Consider the following 14,090-nt stretch of genomic DNA (forward strand, 5'->3'; position numbering starts at 1 on the left):
CTGTTGCTGCCTGTTGCTCTTTAATGATGGGAACTTTTTAGCCGACTGCAAGCCGAAACTTGGAACAAATCCGGGTCTCGACCGGGTTAGTTGTGCAGCATAAGTTGGCATGGTGATCTAGCCAGGTTAAAACAAAGCCACCTTCGTGACAAAGAGAACTCTGGCTTCGGACTCTACGTACCTCACTAACCCACTAACCTTGCTTCCTGTTACAGCCCTCTGTTCACAGACTGTTAATTTAGATTGTTCCATTAGAAATAAACTGGCCGATAAAGAGCTTTATTCTACAATATAACAAAAAAGAAACAACATTGTGGTACTATTGTATAATAAGGGTCTAAACTAATAAAAAGGATCATTTCAAGTTTATTAGTCACTTTGAAGAGTCTCTTAAACCTAATAGGATTTGGTCACGGGTATTATTTTCACTCAGAGGATAGCAAATGGGTAGAGATGGTTATTTTAAACACTGGATGGAGAGGAAAAACAGGAGCGTGTGGTTCGAAGTCAGATGGGGGTTGGTAAAATGAGGTTAAGCCATTTTGTGATGGAAACTACAGTAAAGCGAAAACTCTTAACCAGACAGCTGTTGATGAAACTGCTACACTGAGTCATTGTAAAAAATCTTACAAAAACTGAAAATCCTCCAAGGGACAGCATGAGGACTTCAAAAACTCTCCTCCATTGCCATCAGAGAGAAGCCTCACCAAAACAACTCATCACAGCCAAATTACAACGACAATCTTCACTGTGCTTCAATTATTATCACTGCTACAGCAGTTACTGCTATTACTGCTGAGGATAAGATGAACTTTAATTTTACTTTCTGTGCACAGCGAGCAGTGCAAAAGGACCCAAAAGCCAAGAGTGACCTCATCGATTGTGCTCACAGACCACATGACCTACAAAGAAAGAAAAAAAGGGTTCTTAAGAAGTGCTTGTGTCAGTGTATGACACTTACTCAACCACAGTGTTTCCTCTGTTAAATGCGTGTCATCTTCCTCTGGCTTTTTTTAAACTTCCCTCACTGAGTAAATGTGGCATTGCATGTTTTGTGTCAAACATTTTTAACTTGTTTTTGGTGATAGCTGATAGAGATATATGGACTATGGACAATGATAGACTTAGATGTAGTTTGTTACAGCAGATAAGATGTGAGTATTCGCAATGTAGACATGGCTAGTATTGATTTCCTTCCTGTTTTTCAGAAAAGGAAGTTGATACTTTAATGCCAAATCCTTTTTTTTGCAGAGTGTGTGTGGGGGGGTAGAAATGCATCTTATCCTCACTGTGGGACATAGTTATACAATAGCCTACACACATGCGTGGTCTTTGTTATTTTTTCCTCTCCATCTTGACCCAAGGTGAGTCGATATTCTGCGCTGTTTTGTTTTCTTGCATTTGTAGTGTGCTTGTGGGTGTAAGAGTGGTGATGTGTGTGCCTGCCAGTGTAGATGCATTCGAGGGCTTCACATTTATTAATTACAACTGCAGTCGTGTCATCTAGTGTGATCACTTGCTGTCCTCCACAGTGTCAGCCAGCACCCTCAAAGTCATTGGCTTCTTTGGGCACAATGTCACTTTGCCCTGTAGTTACGACACCCAAACTCACGGCGTCCTGGGTTTCTGCTGGGGACAAGGGATGGTGCCCATGTCCAAATGCTCCAACACCATCCTCTCCTCAGGGGATGGGGTTGTGGTTTTCAGGGGGTCCCCCAGATACCAGCTGCTGGGCAGGGTGGCAGATGGAGATGTGTCGCTGACCATCCTGGATGCTCAGTGGAGTGATGCTGGTGTGTACGGCTGCAGGATCGAGATCCCAGGATGGCTCAATGATAAAAAGATCAACACAGAACTTGTCTTGGAGGAAGGTAATGCTCTTGAAAATTCTCCAGGTTAATTATGAACTCTATTATCGAGCCTTATGGTATTTCATGTCTGCCAGCTCCTGTGGAACAACTTGTTACCCAGGACTGGACACTGACTACTGATGGAAGACAGGGTGAGTAAAATCACCTGTTACAGTAATAACTGAATGATGTTAAAAAGAGGGGATTGTTGATCAAAATTATATATTTTTTGCAAATCTAAATGTCCTTAAGCAGCTGTTTTATTGGCAAGGTTTTGTATTCAGTTATTAAACACAACTTAGTTCACCGTATTTAAATTTAAGCATAAACTTTATTTTATTCATGGTAGTAACTGATGCTTTCAACTCCTTACAGACACATTGACAACATCTACTCCAAATAATGTAGATACATCAGCTGAGGTACGGCACTTTTTTTCTTTCAAAAATGAGGAAATGTATTGTTTATTTTCACTTTGTTAAATACAACTTTCCCCCAGGGATCAATAAAGTGTCTGATTCCGATGCATAACATATTCACAGTACAAAATATATACAGATAATTATACATTTTCGCAACACAGGAAGACTTTTGTGCCTGAGGTGCTTTAGAAGAAATAATGAAGAACTAACGAAACATGTACAGATAACATAAGGAGGTGTTTGCTTGCAAATAGACTTTAAATAAGAACAGCCGCACACCCATAACTCTGATGCAGTTGTAGTGACTGGTCCTGTAGCCACTACTGGATGCTGATTGATTTTGTTTTGACATGTACTCGGGTGTTTCTTGCGGAAGCCACATACTTAATACTTGTCCACGTAAATTATAAACAGAAAAACACTCAAGCACAAGCACAGTCAAAAACTGTTTGCTTCTCCCATCTAATCAGCCACACCTGTGCAACACTGAGTAACCTCAAGTAACCTGCCTGACCCCCCGCCAACATCCGGGTAGGGTCAGTAAACAAAGGAAATATTGCCCCCTGTATTTTGGAGGTACAGAATAAATAAATAAACACAACATGGCTCCTACAGCAGTGTTGGGGAGCAGTGAAATACATGTAATTAAGCCAGTAGTTTAACTACACTCTGAACAAGCCTGCTGGTAGTTCAATGGCATTCATATTTTGCATAATGATTCAAGTATAGTTCAATTATTATTATTTTTTTTTTTTTGTGATTTAGTATAGTTAACTACAAAACTGGGGCCACAAAAGGGAAAAAAGAAGACACAAATCAACACTTTCTAAAACGTACATTAAACATTATAGTCCACACGAAACACTTTTGAGAACATATATTAAAAATTATAGTCCAAACAAAGTTACACTTTTGAAAACACATTGAATATTACAGTACACACAAAGTAACACTTTTGAAAACACATTAAACATGATGGTCAACACAAATAGCAAACAAAAGATGCTGTATGGAGTAACAACACGCTTTTGAAAACATACATTTAACATTGTAGTCCATACACATCAACAGTTTTGAAAACCAACATTATGGTCTACAGAAATCAACACTTTCAAAAACATACATTAATCATTACAGTGCACACAAATCAACACTTTCAAAAACAAACATTATGGTCTATAGAAATCAGCACTTTCAAAAACATACATTAATCATTACAGTCCACACAAATCAACACTTTTGAAAACAAACATTATGGTCTACAGAAATCAGCACTTTCGAAAACATACATTAATCATTACAGTGCGCACAAATCAACACTTTTGAAAACAAACATTATGGTCTATAGAAATCAACACTTTTGAAAACATACATTAAACATTATAGTCCACAGAAATCAACACTTTCAAAAACATACATTAATCATTGCAGTGCACACAAATCAACACTTTTGAAAACCAACATTATGGTCTACAGAAATCAGCACTTTCAAAAACATACATTAATCTACAGTCCACACAAATCAACACTTTTGAAAACAAACATTATGGTCTATAGAAATCAGCACTTTCGAAAACATACATTAATCATTATAGTGCACACAAATCAACACTTTTGAAAACCAACATTATGGTCTACAGAAATCAGCACTTTCGAAAACATACATTAATCATTACAGTGCACACAAATCAACACTTTTGAAAACAAACATTATGGTCTATAGAAATCAGCACTTTCGAAAACATACATTAATCATTACAGTGCACACAAATCAACACTTTTGGAAACAAACATGATGGTCTATAGAAATCAGCACTTTTGAAAACATACATTAAACATTATAGTCCACACAAATCAACACTTTCAAAAACATACATTAATCATTACAGTGCACACAAATCAACACTTTTGAAAACCAACATTATGGTCTACAGAAATCAGCACTTTCGAAAACATACATTAAACATTATAGTCCACACAAATCAACACTTTCAAAAACATACATTAATCATTACAGTGCACGCAAATCAACACTTTTGAAAACAAACATTATGGTCTACAGATATCAACACTTTCAAAAACATGCATTAATCATTACAGTCCACACAAATCAACACTTTCGTAAACATACGTTAATCATTATAGTCCACACAAAACACTTTTGAGAACATACATTTAACATTGTAGTCCATACAAATCAACAGTTTTGAAAACATAAACGCTATAGTCCACACATGTCAACACAATCTCTAACAAGAGACATATACAGTACAGGCCAAAAGTTTGGACACACCTTCTCATTCAATGCGTTTTCTTTATTTTCATGACTATTTACATTGTAGATTCTCACTGAAGGCATCAAAACTATGAATGAACACATGTGGAGTTATGTACTTAACAAAAAAAGGTGAAATAACTGAAAACATGTTTTATATTCTAGTTTCTTCAAAATAGCCACCCTTTGCTCTGATTACTGCTTTGCACACTCTTGGCATTCTCTCCATGAGCTTCAAGAGGTAGTCACCTGAAATGGTTTCCACTTCACAGGTGTGCCTTATCAGGGTTAATTAGTGGAATTTCTTGCTTTATCAATGGGGTTGGGACCATCAGTTGTGTTGTGCAGAAGTCAGGTTAATAAACAGCCGACAGCCCTATTGGACAACTGTTAAAATTCATATTATGGCAAGAACCAATCAGCTAACTAAAGAAAAACGAGTGGCCATCATTACTTTAAGAAATGAAGGTCAGTCAGTCCGGAAAATTGCAAAAACTTTAAATGTGTCCCCAAGTGGAGTCGCAAAAACCATCAAGCGCTACAACCAAACTGGCACACATGAGGACCGACCCAGGAAAGGAAGACCAAGAGTCACCTCTGCTTCTGAGGATAAGTTCATCCGAGTCACCAGCCTCAGAAATCGCAAGTTAACAGCAGCTCAGATCAGAGACCAGATGAATGCCACACAGAGTTCTAGCAGCAGACCCATCTCTAGAACAACTGTTAAGAGGAGACTGCGCCAATCAGGCCTTCATGGTCAAATAGCTGCTAGGAAACCACTGCTAAGGAGAGGCAACAAGCAGAAGAGATTTGTTTGGGCCAAGAAACACAAGGAATGGACATTAGACCAGTGGAAATCTGTGCTTTGGTCTGATGAGTCCAAATTTGAGATCTTTGGTTCCAACCGCCGTGTCTTTGTGAGACGCAGAAAAGGTGAACGGATGGATTCCACATGCCTGGTTCCCACTGTGAAGCATGGAGGAGGAGGTGTGATGGTGTGGGGGTGTTTTGCTGGTGACACTGTTGGGGATTTATTCAAAATTGAAGGCACACTGAACCAGCATGGCTACCACAGCATCCTGCAGCGACATGCCATCCCATCCGGTTTGCGTTTAGTTGGACGATCATTTATTTTTCAACAGGACAATGACCCCAAACACACCTCCAGGCTGTGTAAGGGCTATTTGACCAAGAAGGAGAGTGATGGAGTGCTGCGGCAGATGACCTGGCCTCCACAGTCACCGGACCTGAACCCAATCGAGATGGTTTGGGGTGAGCTGGACCGCAGAGTGAAGGCAAAGGGGCCAACAAGTGCTATACACCTCTGGGAACTCCTTCAAGACTGTTGGAAAACCATTTCAGGTGACTACCTCTTGAAGCTCATGGAGAGAATGCCAAGAGTGTGCAAAGCAGTAATCAGAGCAAAGGGTGGCTATTTTGAAGAAACTAGAATATAAAACATGTTTTCAGTTATTTCACCTTTTTTTGTTAAGTACATAACTCCACATGTGTTCATTCATAGTTTTGATGCCTTCAGTGAGAATCTACAATGTAAATAGTCATGAAAATAAAGAAAACGCATTGAATGAGAAGGTGTGTCCAAACTTTTGGCCTGTACTGTATAAGAGAATAACATTGATATGATTTATGTATATACATATATATTTCATATATCGTATGTGTATGTATGCATGTATGAGTATAAGTGTATGTGAATCCCTTTTGACCCCCCTTTTTCTTTGATCCTGACCGCTATGAAGGCAAAGCCAGGCAATGAACTCGTCATGAATTGTAAAACTAAACTCAAATATGACAGGTGTCAATTAGTTAGAAGTATTTATTATTGCTGTTTATTCACAAAATTCAGAGAAGTTGCTGCATGCTATTTTAGAAGTTACCTGCTAACTGAGTAATCCTGCTCGGTGTAATACCCCATCTTATAGGTTCTCAAAGCAGGTGTCAGACTGATGGACATTGTATACAAATCCAAAGCTGACATTCCTGCATTTTCCCATCAGTAGTGGGATATTTGATTTTTTTGCCTTATAACATGTGAATAACTGGGGCCTTAAGCAATAAACTCAACTGAGTGGCATTTTTTGCTGGTATGTGGGTTTTTTTGTATTATATTTTGCTATAACTTCGTATCACATGTACATTTGTCGTACAGATCATTTTGACACCCGGGGGTAGCTTGCTATAGTTCATCTTCTTCCTGTGTGAAGTAATTGGTGTCTTTCAAAGCTGCTTCCCCAACACTGTTTGGTTATCAAAAATAAATAATGTGCCGGCACATCTGGCCCTCTTCAGGACTGGAATCATGATTAGAAACGTCATCAAAATCATAAGTGTGTGGCCTTACAATTTGTTTTTATTGACAAAGAATCCAACTTTATGTGTTGTGGTTAAGGCGGGAAGTTAGAAAGCTATATTATAGTTTTTAATATGAAACATATTTTTAATGATCTGCATATTTATGGTGCATATTTTAAAGTATGTGCCAATTATAGTTGACCCAGTCCTTCATGATAAGGTTCATTTTCATTGCAGGAAAAATTCAAAGCCTTCCTGCAAGTGGAAAACATCAGCAGGGCTGCAGTTATTTTCTTCTTGGGCGTAATCATAATCCTCGTCTTTGTTTACCGTAAGTGAGGAATGGATTATAGTTTGTGACTCATGTGCCATTCAGATTAATTTTACACATTAAAAGTGGATTCCTGTTGAGCCAAAAATATCATTTGTGTGCGTTTTTTTTCCAACCAGGGAGAAGATTTCTGCCCAAGACGACACTTCAACATCTCAACGCCTCAACTGCTGAGAACATTTACGAAGTGTTATGAATTGCCCCTATGATGGAGTGCTGGTCAACATAATGAGGACATATGAGTGAAGAAAGCACTGCTAGCTGAATGTGTCTTGCCGTGTGCTGACTCTATCCACCTCCTCAGCTTTATTGAGAAACCTTTTGAACCCAGTAAAGCAGCTTACAGGGTCCCACTATTCTCAGATAGCTCCGAAAAAGGCAAATGTGTGTCATGTGCGTCTGAGCAGATGCAAAAATATCCTGCAGATTAATTAATTTGCTTCTATTTTTCTGTCTGTTTTTCATGGCAAAGTTGATGTCGCAGCTCTGAAAAGCTTGTGGACGGTTCATACTTGTGGACACAATGCCACCTATTGGACTCAGTGCGTCATTATCAAAATGTTAAAGAAGATTCTACTGTGAATGCACTGTACATTTACTGTGAATCAATCAAATGTTTATTTTAATATTTTTTTTTACTATAATGGTTGGATTTAATGTATGAATTGTAGATTTAAAAATGGTTGAATAACTTTGTAAAATAAAAAAGACATTACGGACAGACAGTTTGTGTTTTGTTTTATGAAAATGCTAAATCCACCTCACTCTTAACTTTCAGGTCCACATAAAAAACATTTCGGCCACCTTTGTATCTGTTTTATGATGAAAGTGATTGACAGCTCAGTTTCACAATAAAATTGTTTTTCAGTTCTCTCAGTGAGGTGACAGACATTTAGTCTTTCTCTTTCTGTTATACCTCGTTGTAATAATTTTTTTAAAATTAGTATTAGTATTGAATTACCTTGTATTGAATTGTGCTATACAAATAAACTTGCCTTGCCAACTTGCCTATTAATATTTTGTGAGGAGTCATTCAAACCCATTCATTTTCTTTGAATTTTTGTTGTGGCAAATTAAGTCAAATGAAAGTGTGACTGTGTTTATGGCAACTTTATATTTTGGGTGTGTTGTTTTTGTGTCGTTTTTTAAATTGTTGTCACTTTATGCAACTTTCCCCTTTACAGGCATCTACTTTTTTGCATCTTAGAGTTCATTATGTTACCCTCTATGAGCAAAATTAAATAAATGTAATGACCTCTACCTCAATATAAATCTCCTTGGATCTGCACAACTACACTTAACAGCTGTAATGTTATGTAAATGATATTAAATCACATTTAACTGAAGTTAATGAAAGGGGAAAATCACAATACTCACTTACTTGTATTTTTAGATTGTAGTAGTTGGACCAAGTGATCAAAAAGGAAGTTCTGTGCTGGGTAACATAACAGGCAGCAGACCTGAATGTTTACTCAGCAATCTGAGAAACACACAGACGTCCAGACTTTCAACTTCCAGCAGTGTCGTCATATAATGGACACATTTTTGGTAGCCCTGTGTGTTTATGCTCAAACACCAACAATAAAAGCTACTGTAGGTGAAGAAGAATGTTCAAACATAGGGATGGAGAACCAGAGGAGGCATTGCACCTGTGACATTCTCTACATGAGAAGAATTTAATTGACTTGATTTAGCTGCTCATTTCTACAGAGGAAATCATTTTTGTCGTTTGCCTTTTTTCAGGTTGTGTGTCTGCAGAATGCACCGTAGCTACTGTGGAGAAAGTGCCACTCTGCCATGCACCTGTAATGCTCATTACCGTGGCGGACATCCTGTGTGCCGGGACCGAGGGGCCCACTCTTACTGGGACTGCGCTGATGAAAGTGATCAAGTCAGACAGGAGGTCTGTGACCAGCAGACTGTCACAATGCTGCCTGAGTGACATGCCCCTGATCATCAGGTAGGTTGAGGAAAGCGAGCAGAAATACCGGCTGCTTTAATGATCTCATGCCAGCTGAGAGGCACATGGAGACAAATAAAAGTTCACTACTACATGATCCAGTATGTTGTGGAAATAATTCACAGCTACAAATTATTGTGTTTTAAAAATGTGTGATGGTAGGAGTGGTGTATAAAGAGAGTTGTTTTTAGCACCTCCTTGCCCCTTGATAGTGGAAATGAGAGGTGGAGGAAGTGACATCACTGTTTGTAGGAGTCCTGTGTGTGATGGTGGCAGTCCGATTACATGCTTCACGATTTATCTCAAGCACAGACGGGGTAACCAACAGAATCTGCACAGAGTTTGGACAGCTAGCTATGTGTTCCACAATGTATAAATACCCATCCCCATGTACTGAGAGAAAATACAGCGTGGATCTTAGTGCACCCATCTATCGTTTCCTGTCTCAAATCTTGAAACGACTCGGTGGCTTTGTGGATCGGCACCCAGCAGAGACCTAGAACCTTTATGTTTGCCTTTAACAGTGTCGGCAGAAGTAAAGCCAGCACTGTTCTTACAGTTGCAACAAAAGAAGCACATCTAATACAATATTTATCTATGAAGAATAGCTGGATTTTATTAATTTTTTATGATTTACTCCTCAAAATGTTTTGTTCCAGGGTCCTCCCTTGGATACGCAGTTTGGGGTCACTCGGAGGGTAAAGTCCTAACTTTGAAATGTTAGCTGCAGACACACTCAACTTTTTGAAAATGTTTTTTTCTTTTAATATTTTAAAAAATATGACATTTTCTTTCCCTTTTACCGGGCAGCCTCTGAGGGCTGAGCTCAGAAACGGCCCTGCAGAGTTAGAGCATCGGCTACAGAGGGTATGACTCTGCAGGCGGACAGTTTAAAAGGTAGCAGCACCAAAGTGTTGCAGCCACATGTGAAATAGAGAGCGTCGTTCTGAGCAACCTGAAGCCTTCTGCTGTCTGCAGCGTGCACATACAGGATAGGCTAGGAGTTATTGGACGAGCTGCTGCCACAGTCTGGGGACAACACACCACATCTCTCACTTCAGGTGCTTAATGTTTTTTTTATATGGAGATTTTAACCTCTTAACCTCTTGATGAAACTCTTAAAAAGGGAACATTTACACACAGAGAATTACTGATACTCAAGTCTCCCTGTCTTTGAAATCACAGCATTAAGACTTGACTATACTGTGATGTCATCGAGTAACATTGTTTTCAATTTACAATGCTAAATTAGTGACTCGTACATTTGTTTGAAATATTCCAAAAAAAAAAAAAAATTTGTTAGATGTAATAAAAATGGCAATGACAAGATCAGATGAATTCTGTGTTTTCTATATCTTAGGGTGATTTTGCTCTTGTTTTTTTTATCCTATTTGCAAATTGTTTTTTTTCTCACATTCAGTCAGACAGCCCAAAATATAAAAGAAGCAAGCTTTTAAAATATTTTCTCCCCTGCGTGTCTAAATGTCTTGTGTAAGTTGTTTTATTCACAGTGCTCATTTAATATTTATGTTTTTGTTTTTTTCTATTTCGAAGTAATTGGCTGTATCAGTTTGTTACAGAAGTGTTGATGACACCCAAATTTTAAACTGTAGAGGGTTACCCTGAAGAATTCAGCATTGGAGTTGTCGCAGCTCTGTTATTTCCAAAATTAATCATATGCATTTTTAATTAGTACAACATTTATACAGATAATTTTACTCTTGTTGAAAAAACAGGTTTGATGTATTCTCAGACAGTAAATGAAACCTCTGTGTCGTGTTCCTGAAGGCTGTTTCAGTGTAAAAGAAATAACAGTTTATTTTGTATTAGATAGATAGATAGATAGATAGATAGATAGATAGATAGATGTTAAAAGCTGTTGATGATTGTGTGCACATGTGGGACGGACTTAAGGCTGGAAGAGAAACAGAAAACGTAAAGTATAAAGTATGGTTTTCTGAATGTATTTTGATAGACATTATATTTGTGTCACACAGATGTCCTGGCCCTCTTCAGTAACAGTTCTCCTCAAAAGGGCAAGATGTGCCAAAACACTTAGCTTAAATGCTTACTTAAGTCAAAACATAATTATGAAATAATTTAACAACTTAATGTAACTGTGCACTTGTATGGGTTAAAGCTGGAAGCAAGAAATAGTGTAAAGCTATTAAAAAAAATAAAAAATAATAGTTTTTTAACATACAATATGAATGTAACTGTACTATATATTTATGACACATATATATAAATAAAACCATGAGCCAGTTCTAATTGACCCAGTCCCTCAAGATAAGGTTCATTTTTATTGCAGTGAAAATTCTGAGCCCTGCGGCAGGGTGGCAGCTGTTTTCTTTCTCCCCATAATCATAATCCTCGTCTTTATTTTCCATACCCGACTCGCGTGCCATCGAGATTAATTTTACACATTAAAAGTGAGTGGGCCTTCCTTCTTTCGTCTATTTTAGAAATACAGTTTGTACCGGATAATTTTTGAGTATAACTGACATCCAGTGCCAACATTCAGTACCTATACAGGAAGTACAGCCATTTCTCTAGTGGGTGTGAATTGGTGAAGAGCAGCTTGTAATTTCATCCCTTCAGATTCAAGTAGTAAATGTTGTTTTTAACCACTTTAACCATAACGTCACTCTATCCCTAACATTAATCAAGGGCATTAATTCTCTGACTTTAACCACAGGCTAATTACAGTTTATCTGCCATAACTACAAACTTTCACTAACATTTAGCAAACTGTACTACTGGGCAGACATTGTAGAAAGAAATAAACAGTCGTCACTGAACTTTAATGATTTTATCAATAAATGTAATGCAGTTTTGCATACCTGTGTAATATTCTTAGTATAGTTGTATGGGTTGCTTATCCATAGGCAGTGTATTATCCACAGTAAATATCAGTTGGCATGCTCCCAGTTTGGAGAAGCAGCAGGAGTGTCGACACAGAAGCAATTTACTGCCATGAATAGGATGCAGCAGCAAAACTTTTCTTTTTCTTTTGCCACCTAAAAAAGTCCCACTTAAAAAAAATCTACAACAGTTCAAGTGTAAACTATATTTGTGCTTTGTCTTTCCGTCAGACAGCCTGTTCCGTCGGCTTCAGTTCCCCATCTATGCTCCCTTCACAGCCACCAGACGTCATTGACAAACGGTCATTTGGCTTGCTGAACACAGGACCTTCTGGTCTGCCGCTGCCTTGAACAGTTAGTTAGTTTGCATTGTTGTGTGATTATGGTGAATCTGAACTGACCCTTTTAAATGCCAAAGTCACACAATAACACAAACAAATCGTTTCAGGCAGTGGTAGAGCAGCAGCTCTTGTGTTCAGCAATATTAAATTGTTGTTTTTCCTCAGTGGAGTCTGGCTGTGAAGAGAGCAATAGAACGGCTTCAGGTCCCTGTCGGATATCGCTGTCAGGCAGCTCGATAAAGCAGCGAAAATATTCTTAATATAACATATACTCAAACTGATATTGATATTTTTTAGGTGGGCCTCTTTTAAGTGGCTAAAATATGTTTTACTGCGCCCTTGTCCACAGCAGACTGCTTAGCTTCTGTGCCGGACTCTAGCCTGCTTCTTCAAAGTGGGAGCATGCCGACTGACATCTACTGAATGTAATACACTAACCATGGATAAGTACCTCATACAACTCCACTTCAAAATATCCAAATATTCCTGTAATGTTTTGTCTGGAGATTCAGTTGCTCCTTTAGACTCAGAATATCACTGAGTATTTGCATCTTTTCAAATCAGTGACAAGGTTTCTGTCGAAGGATTCATCTTGACATGCTGAGAACATTTATGACCGTCCAAAAGGCTGTGTCTGTTGACTTAACCTTAGAGGGACACCTTTGGAACTCTCCTCTTTAAATGTGAGAGAAGGACCACATTTTCAACAGCAGCTTACAGGGTCCCATTGTGCTCAGGAAGGGCAAATGTGTGTCATGTGATGCTCAGAAGATTCAAAAATATCCTGCAGATAAATTCATCCCCCTTTCTTGTTTTTCCTCTCCATTTTTTAAATGGCAGATTTAACCTTGCAGCATGAAAAAGCTTGTCTGTGGTTTATACTTTTGGACACAATGCCACCTACTGGACTTTGCACATTATTATCAAAACATTAAAAGAGAACATTCAAACCTGAATGGGCCAAATGCAGCCGGTGATGGGGTGTTGGGTGGCTCACCCGGCCATTTTCTAACTTAAAATGAAAAAAAGAAAACCCTCAGCAGAGGTCTGGTGCTATGCCTTGCATGTTCTCCAACCCTAGAAATGCCCATGCATACACCTGACCAGTGCAGGGCTGCTGCGACTGGCCCGTGGCCTTCTGTCATTTTGCAAAAATGGCCCCCAAACAAAGCAAGTAGAGCATACCTGCTGTACACTCATCAGTGTCCACAGTTTGTTGGTATTTTTCACTGTTAAAATGTTGCTGTTGTCATGCACACTGTGCTCAATCTCAAAATCTGGGTGTCACACTTTAAATTCTTAAATTCATTTTTGTTCATGAGCTCAGGGGAATTATGTTATATTATTTAATATGAACATACCAAACAACCACAAGAGAAAAAAGTGTGTTCCACTACTGACATGATTTTCCATTTTAGGTTGTTTCGAAGAATTCACCATGGATCCTGATTCGCCAAGTAGTGAGTTTCACGTTTGTTTTTTCTTTTGCAGTTCTGGTTTTATGTGACTTTTTGTTACATAAACAGTCAAATGCAGATTTTGTTCCTGTTTTGGGTTGTGTATTTTTTTATGAATTAGTTTAGCAGTGTAAGCAAAAATCCAAGAAGTCAAAGGGGAAGGCATCATTTTCTTAGTAAGTGAGGGAAATTGGGGTGTGAAAATGTTGACAGGAATTTTGTGAGAAAATGACCAGAATTGTGTCAAGTCTGCATGTTTTGTTTTTATTACAGTTGT

General features: G+C 38.3%; 1 protein-coding gene across 1 annotated transcript; it reads left to right on the plus strand.

Moving 5' to 3' along the window:
- Positions 1–929: 929 nt before the first annotated feature.
- Positions 930–8,206, plus strand: LOC117260780 (hepatitis A virus cellular receptor 1 homolog). Its single transcript, XM_078169286.1, has 7 exons — positions 930–1,154; positions 1,252–1,364; positions 1,533–1,871; positions 1,946–2,002; positions 2,226–2,272; positions 7,098–7,191; positions 7,311–8,206. The coding sequence occupies exons 2-7, from the start codon at positions 1,322–1,324 to the stop codon at positions 7,385–7,387; spliced, it is 657 nt and encodes a 218-aa protein (XP_078025412.1). The 5' UTR covers positions 930–1,154; positions 1,252–1,321; the 3' UTR covers positions 7,388–8,206.
- The last annotated feature ends 5,884 nt before the right edge of the window (positions 8,207–14,090 follow it).

Source organism: Epinephelus lanceolatus, chromosome 7, assembly GCF_041903045.1.
Source record: "Epinephelus lanceolatus isolate andai-2023 chromosome 7, ASM4190304v1, whole genome shotgun sequence".
NCBI lineage: Eukaryota > Metazoa > Chordata > Actinopteri > Perciformes > Serranidae > Epinephelus > Epinephelus lanceolatus.